The 7,907-nt window shown below is 51.9% G+C and overlaps 1 protein-coding gene across 1 annotated transcript in view; it reads left to right on the top strand.

The window, feature by feature from the left end:
• Window positions 1-3,247, top strand: part of OAZ1 (ornithine decarboxylase antizyme 1) — a 4,118-nt gene extending 871 nt beyond the window's left edge. The window contains 5 exon segments of the mRNA XM_031062194.1: window positions 1,580-1,637; window positions 1,639-1,725; window positions 1,834-2,006; window positions 2,524-2,609; window positions 2,718-3,247. Coding sequence (XP_030918054.1) covers window positions 1,580-1,637; window positions 1,639-1,725; window positions 1,834-2,006; window positions 2,524-2,609; window positions 2,718-2,848 — 535 coding nt within the window. The 3' untranslated portion in view covers window positions 2,849-3,247.
• Window positions 3,248-7,907: the final 4,660 nt, after the last annotated feature.

The following is a 7,907-nucleotide window of genomic DNA, read 5'->3' as shown; positions in this document are numbered from 1 at the left end:
GGATTGAAGGCTGTTATCCCCTTATGTAACCGTGGATACTCCGCAAAACGAATCGAGGGTAAGAGTGTTACGAGAGCTGTTGGTTAAAAACTCAACCGAAAGATTAAAACACCCCCCACAGGTGCTGTGAAGAAAGAAAATACCTGAATTAAGGTGGCTGGTGTGGAGCGGTGGATGCTCAGGACATCGATCTGCCCTTTCCACCTCGTGTGTGGACTGTGGAAAGAATTCTTTAACTGTTTTTATATTTAACTGCGAGCTAAAGATCGTTTTTTTTCTCCCTAAGAGCACGTAAACATCACTAAAATATATTTATGGTTGCAAACCTTCGTTCTGCGCCACCTTTTTGGGGCAGAAAGGTGAAATTATTGAAGATTGCCACAGCACACCTTTGGAAAAGGTTTTTAAAGGTTTATTTGTAAGGGAAATTAAAAATGTATAGCTTACAGTCATTCTCAGATAAAAATAAACAATGTTGGTATTAAAGAAAAACGTCTCTTTCAAAGAGCTTAAAATAATGGGTTGGATACTCATTTAATTAAAATAACGCATTCACTTAGCGCAGATTTTGTATTTTTAATAAAACTTCGCGGTTGTTACGCTTGCTTCATATTAAAATATAAATATAATTTACCTTCCAGCACATAATATTTAACCTCTCTGCCTATTCCCAGCCTTTCTAATACGGATTATTCATCCCAAGTTTCAAGCCCGTTAAAAAAAAAAAAACAACCAAAAAAAAAAAAAACCCCAAAAAAGAAATTAAAAAAACCCCAAACCAGTCCAAACCCCGCAGCTCGGGTGCAAAATGGTGGATTATTTTGTAGCTGTTTATTCGGATTTGCAAATGGCTGCAGTGGCTGCTGCTGGCACCCGGAGACAGGACGATTGTGAAAATTCCCCCAAGGGCCTCGATTGCTGCATCTGCTGAGATGACGCAACTCAAGAGTGGAGCCTGCGGGTGAAGGATGGTGCAGAGGGAGGGGCCAGCGCTGCTCTGCCACGGGAGGAGTGAAACAGCCTTGAAAAGGATGGGGAGAAACTTAAAAATATTCCTCGCACCATCAAAAATACAATGTTTTTCTCTTCGGGTGCTGAGCGCTGTGGGATCGCTCTGGGGAGTTCAGTGGGAAGAGGTTTTGCAGAGGTTCAGGTGTGGCCTCAGCTCATACAGAAAATTCTGGAGGTGGAGATGATTCCCTGGAATTGCCTGGGAAGGTCTGGTGGGGAATATCCCAGGGAAAAAAGTGATCCCTGCCTTGCTGGGATCAGTACAAGGAGAGCAAAAACCAGCACATTCCTGCAGGAATGTTCTTCTGCTGAGCTCACATCAGGCCTGTCCTGGCACAGAAACATACCTGGCTCACTCAGCCTGAGCATTTTTCACCTCCAAGTGAGTCTTGACTCAAAATACTGCAGTGGCAGCTCCCTGGGCACTGTCCCTGGTGTGGAGCTTCCTTTGTCTTCTCACTTGCAGTGGGAGGAGTCCTTTGGCCTAGGTTTGGGGTTTTTAACACTCTTTAAATCCTGCAGGTCCCAGGGCTTTGTCCAAGCCTGTGTAACCGTGTTCCCTTTGCAGTTCCAGGGTTCCCTTCAATTGCTGTAGTAACCTGGGTCCGGGGCCTCGGTGGTGCTCCTGATGTCCCTCACCCACCCCTGAAGATCCCAGGTGGGCGAGGGAATAGTCAGAGGGATCACAATCTTTCAGCTAATTTATTTTATTCGGTGAGTACGAGGTGCAAACAGCTCGTGGTGAGCTTGATAACATTCCCTGCTTCAATCCTTCCTCTGAAAATGAGCAGGAAAATCACTCTGCTCTTGTCCCTGCTGCAGGATAATCGGCTGAATGTCACAGAAGAACTAACACCTAACAACAGGACAAGAATTCTCAATGTCCAGTCAAGGCTTACAGATGCCAAACACATCAGTTGGAGAGCAGTGCTGAACAACAACAACCTCTACATTGAAATTCCCAGTGGTGCTCTGCCTGAGGGGAGCAAGGACAGGTGGGTCAGGGAAATCTTGGCTGTGGGTTAACATCAGACCTCTGAGGGGGTTGGGACAACACTTTGCTCTTTGTAATTTTAAAGTTTAATTTTGGGTTTTGAGGCTCTTCTGTGAGCCTGGTTTCAGGGCTGCAGGAAGAATCAGTCTGGGATTTCAGGCTGGTTTAGGCACTGAGATTTCCAGGCTGTTTGAGTCTGTCACTGCAGCTCCTTCAGCTTTTTCTGTGCCACTGAGGAGTTCTGCCCTTGAGTTCTGCCTGGAACTCAGGGATCTGGTGTTGTGAGGCTCCAACCTGTGCCTCTTCCCTAGGAATTCCTGTGTGGATTGGCTCTCAGGGCCTTGAAACTCTCTCTGAAGAAGCACTTGGCTGCCAGAGCTCTGGGATTGTTCAGACAATCAGGGTGGGGTTTGTTGGGGTGCCTGTGCAGGGCCAGGGGTTTTCCTGGATGGTCCCTGTGGGTCCCTCCCATCCCAGGACATTCCCTGGGCACTGAACCCCTGGTGTTTCTCTTGCAGTTTTGCAGTTCTTCTCGAGTTTGCTGAAGAACAGCTCCGAGTTGAGCACGTGTTCATCTGTTTCCACAAGAACAGAGATGACAGAGGTGGGTGTTCCCTGCGCCTCCAGAGACACAAAATGCCTTCTGGTGGAAATTTAAGGGTTTGTTTTCAGTATCCCATGGGTGAAACCTGTCTCCTGCTTTATTTTCTAGCTGCACTGCTCCGTACTTTCAGCTTTTTGGGCTTTGAGATTGTGAGACCAGGGCATCCCCTTGTCCCCAAGAGACCAGATGCTTGCTTCATGGCCTACACGTTTGAGAGAGACTCAGCAGAAGAAGACTAGATTGCAATGTTTGCCTCTTTAGAGCTTTCTTGTTGTCTATAAAAGATGATTCTGTAGAAATTTTGTCAACATCTTATTCCAGTCTATCTTAACTCTTGTACGAAAACCTTGTGTGACCCAGCTGCTTTGGTGGTGAGATGTTGAAAATTTCAGACTCCACATCTTTCTCTGGATTTTGTGCGCATGTCGTGGTTGTGCAAAAATAAATGCTCCCTCCAAATTTAGCAGTATATTTCTTGAAGTTTAATATTGTGTTTGTGATACTGAAGTATTTGCTTTAATTCTAAATAAAAATTTATATTTTACTTTTTATTGCTGGTTTTAAGCTGTTTAAAGACTTGCACTCTTGAAGAGGTGGCTCTGGAACTGCCCCAACCATTAAAGTTGCAGGTGTGGAAAGGCTTTGCTTGTTCTTTGCTTGACTGGAACTCATGGGTGTGCTCTGACAGGGCTTGGAATAATCCAGAAATCCTGGAAAACTCTAGTTTTAGTGCGTAATTAGCAGGTGTGCTAAATAGGAGCAGTGCTTGCCTGCTCTGCCAGTGTTCTGTAGGATATTCAGGGTTTGATTTGGTTGGGAAGTCTCAAGTGGAACGTGATCAGCTCAACCCATGGCTGCTTTAAACACCAAATATACAACTTAAATACCTGGAATTTTAGTGTTCTTGTAAACAGTGCAGCCTTTCCAGTGTGTGCAGGTGACTCCAGGAATTCTGGCTGCGAGCTGGGAAGGTTTGTGGCACTCCTGCAGCTCAGTGGTGTCCCTGAGGCTGGACGAGATTCTTGCGGGGGTTGAAGGGTGAGGAGGGGGCTGTGCTGGGGCTCCACAGACACCCCTTGGTGTTCAGGGTGGTGGGCAGAGGGGGAGAGGGGCTCCTTGTGATGCTGGAATTAACAAACCTTGAACTGAAGTTCAATAAGTCTCCAAAGGGGCTGAGCTTTAAAGTGTGGTATTTCCATGTTTTTCAGTACTTGCAGGCTCGTTTAGAGCTGATGAATCTTTCCTCTATAAAACCTTGGGGCAGGGAATCCCTGGCATGGGTTTATTTCACCAGGCTCTGCTGGGTGTGAGTAGAAGTCTCTGAGTGCTGTGAAATGGGTGAGTGAGGCCCTAAAGTTTCCCCCACAGCCAATCCCTGGGCTCAGCAGTGCTGGGAAGCCATGGAATACACTGAAATATTCCCTGAAACTCCTTGGAGATGCAGCACAGAGTAACCTGGGGTGTGTGAGCAGTGCTGTGCTGCAAAGTGTGCTGTTTAAAATTGGCTCTTCCCAGTTCTCTCGTGGTCCTACAATTGTGCTGGTCCTGGAGGGATTTTTGGAAGGCCAGTGACAGTGGGAAACTGCCCAAAGCTGGGCTGGGAGAGGTTTGGCATGGAGCTCAGGGCAAGGTTCTGCCCCCCGAGGCTGCTGGGCACTGCCCAGGCTCCCCAGGGAATGGTGCCAAGGCTGCCAGAGCTCCAGGAGCTCTCAGGGGTGCTCAGGGTGGGGTTGTTGGGGTGTCTGTGCAGGGACAGGGGCTGCACTGATCATCCCTGAGGGTCCCTTTGCACTCAGGATATTCCAGGATTTCATGGTTGTGGCAGGACCAGGGGAGGGTGTCCTTGTTTTGCTCACCAGGCTGGCACAGGGCTGAACTTCTGCTGTGGTTATCTGGAAAAATCCGTTTTCCTCTGCGGTGTGGTACCTGTGCCATGTTCTGCTCTCCACAGGGACAGGAGTGTGGAATGTGCCTGGTCCTGCCTCCGTGGGATGTTTTGCTGACTTTGGATGCTCCTGGCAGAAGGGGAGGGGGTCACCCACGCTGCAAACCAGAACTGGGGGGCTGGGCAGGAGCCTCGGAAGGAGTTTGGCTTTGTCTCCCCGGGATGAGGAGCCGTGCCACGGCCTTTACTGCCCTCTGGTAGCCGCGGCAAATACTGCAGGAGACCCAGGGACAGCAGGGCTGGGCTCTCCCGGGACACCTGGAATGAGATCTGAGCCCCATTTCTGTGCCAGGCTTGGTGGGGTCCAGCCTGGGCAGGGAGAGGCTGCACTGGGGGATTTGGGTGCTGCTCCAGGTGGGAGCAAACCAACCACGGGGCTGGGACTGAGCTGCTCTCTGCAGGGTCCCAGCTCTGGTTTATTTTTGGTTTTTTGGAGCTCAGGGACTCCCTGCAGGGTCCCAGCTCTGGTTTATTTTTGGTTTTTTGGAGCTCAGGGACTCCTAGGAGGAATCCTCCCCACTCCAGCCATGCCCCAGGCTCTGGTGACAGCCTGGGGAGCCACTGCCACATCCACGGGCACAGCAGCTGTGGGGAGGTTCTGTCCCACTGTGTGCACAGCCCTGCTGCTGTCAGGCAATGGAGTCACTGAATCATGGAATTGTTTAGGTTGGAAAAGCCTCCTAAGACCACTGAGTCTGACCATTACCCCATCTGCACTAAGCCATGTCCCCAAGTGCCACATCCACACTTGGAACACTCCCAGGGATGGTGACTCCAGCACTGCCCTGGGCAGCCTGTGCTGATGCCTGATCACTCTTTCATCAAAGGAATTTCTCCTGATACCCAGCCTAGATGGCTGTGAGTGGATCAATAATTGCTGAGGAATAATTTAAATGATCTTCACCCTGCTGGGCCCTTGACATCTGTGTGGATTTGGGGACTGGGTCCAGGTCCCATGTGCTGCCGAGTGTTTCACAGCAAGAAGCAGATGCCACAGCCTTGCCTTGGTGCCCATGAACTCACCTGAGCTGTTCACCAGAGCCCATGGAGGCTGTTCTGGGTAATCACCACCGTCCAGAGCAGTTTGGCTTTGTGTTTCCCTCTGGATCCATCCCTGCAGTGTGTAATGCTGGCAGAGAAGCACATAAAGGACCAGTGCTTGAGAGGCTTGGCTCCAGGTTTTATTGAGGCTGTATTTTTCCCTTTAAAATGTCATTTTTATTAGTCACTGTGTCACAATTTGTCTCTGGGAAGCACAGGCTGAAGGAGCTGTGTTTCTCCTCTGCTGAGAAGGGTGAGCTGTGATGGGTGGCTTTGATTGTAATTTAAAACAGCAAAAACCTGGTGGCTGCAATAAAGGCTCTGAGGGGGTTTTGTTCAAAGTCTGAACTCCATAAACTTTATTTGGTATTATCAGCCACTAAATTGGTGCTTGGGACTCCCATCCAGCTGCCTTTCCTCAGGTGTTCTGATAAACCAGACTTAGAGTAGCAAGCAAAAATTATTTGAGGGTATAAACCCTGTGGTTTTACACACTTCATCATCCATGGGTTTGGGTTTGTAGAGCTTTTCCAGTGAAGACCTGCTGCGATTTCTCAGGAACTGGTGGATTTCACAGAATCGTGGAATGATTTGGGCTGAAAGGACCCTCAAAATAATTTAGTTTCAATTCCCCTGCCATGGGCAGGGACAGGTTTGGCCAGGCCCTCGTGAGCTTTGAGGAGACCTTTGGGTGGGCTCTACTGGAGGTTGTTCAGGGAGCATAGAGAACCTGGGTGACCTGGTAAAGGGTGTGTTCAGTGATCCCCTGGAAGTACTGGCAGCACAGCCACTCCTCCAGGCCGGGGCTGACCCCAGCCCCAGCTGAGTTCTCTGCAAACCTCAGGAGCAGCAGAGCCCTCTTGACTTGCAGCCAGCTCTGGAGCAGCTCCAGGCTCTTCCTGCTACTGGCAAAGAGCTCCTGGCGTGGCCCCCAGAGCAGCACCTGCAGGATGGCCCTGGCCTGCAGGATGGACACCCTCTGGTAAGGATCCCTGTGCAGCAGCAGCGAGGCCAAGCGCTTCAGTCCTGCTGAGTAGATGGACAGCAAGGGGATTTCGGGGAGCCTTTTGCTTCTGAAGTCCAAAATGTCCTCCAGGGAGATCTCCACGTGCAAGATCTGATAGATCAGCCTGCCCAAGTTCAGCTCAGCTGCTGTTGGAGGGGAGGGTGCAGCAAAAGCCTGGCTCCAGTCCAGTTCCTGGCTGCTGGAACAAGGTCTCTGCTTCTCCTGCACCTTGAAGAAGCTGCTGATGAGCAGCCGTGGAAGGGACAGTCCCAGCAGCTCCTTCTGCCTCTGGGGGGGACATGGGCACTGCACCAACAGCAGGTTCTCAGGGCACAGGTCCCCCTGGACCACGTTCTGCCCCTGGAGGTGCTCCAGCCCCATGCAGAGCTGCAGCAGCAGGAGGCAGCCCAGGCGTTCGTAGTGCCCGGGGCTGCTCCTGTGCAAAGCGTGGGAGCCCTTCACAAACTCTGCCAGGGTCTGCTGGGGAACCTCGGCACAAAGGAGCACCTGCAGGACGGGCTGGGGGGCAGGACAGGCTGGCTCCTCTCTGGAAGGGCCCTGGCTCTGCGCTCCAGGGATTCCTGGGAGCACCAGCTCCCGAGGGAAGCGGTCGGTGAAGCGGCCGAGCAGGCGCTGGATGCTGCAGTGTGTGCCCAGGGAGCTCTGCACGCCCAGGCTGGAGCAGCACGGCTGGGGGACCTGCAGGGGGGACACACAGGACAGGGCCAGCTGTGCAAGGACAGAGCCTTGTCCTGGGCTGGGCCACCCTGCCAGCTCAGGGCCACCAGCCCTGCTGTGACCCACACGTGGTGCTGGGGTCCCCCTGCACTCTCTGAACCCCCCAGGAATGGAGCCAGAGCTGGGACATGAGGGTGGTGCAGCCCCCACATGGGCTGGGCTCTCATCCGGCTCTCCTGGGCAGCCAGCTCTGCTCCAGCCTCTCCTCTGGCTGAGTTGGCAGGACATGTCCCCCAGCAGGGCCATTTTTGACGTGTCCCTTGGCCCCAGGGGAAGTGTCACCCTCATCATCCAGCCCCTGCCAGCACCACTGTGTCATCCAGCAATGCAGAAGTGGCTGCAGAAAGGGGAAGTGGCCCCAGTGTCATGTTCCGTGGAAAAACCAACACTCCTGGATCTCCTGGCTCCCTCTGACCACCCAGACCTCTCACCCCGATTTCCTCCTTACCTTGGCTGCCAACTGCAGCTGGCTGTGCTCGAAGGTGAAGCCCACCCTGAAGTACCAGGCGTCCCCGCTCTGGCAGCAGGGCTGGGGGTCCAGGACACCGAGGGCTGCCCAGCGCTTCCC

This window comes from Geospiza fortis, unplaced genomic scaffold, assembly GCF_000277835.1.
Source record: "Geospiza fortis unplaced genomic scaffold, GeoFor_1.0 scaffold254, whole genome shotgun sequence".
NCBI classification, from domain to species: Eukaryota; Metazoa; Chordata; class Aves; order Passeriformes; family Thraupidae; genus Geospiza; species Geospiza fortis.
Note: the sequence above shows the minus strand (reverse complement) of the source record. Positions and strands in the feature narration are given on the sequence as shown.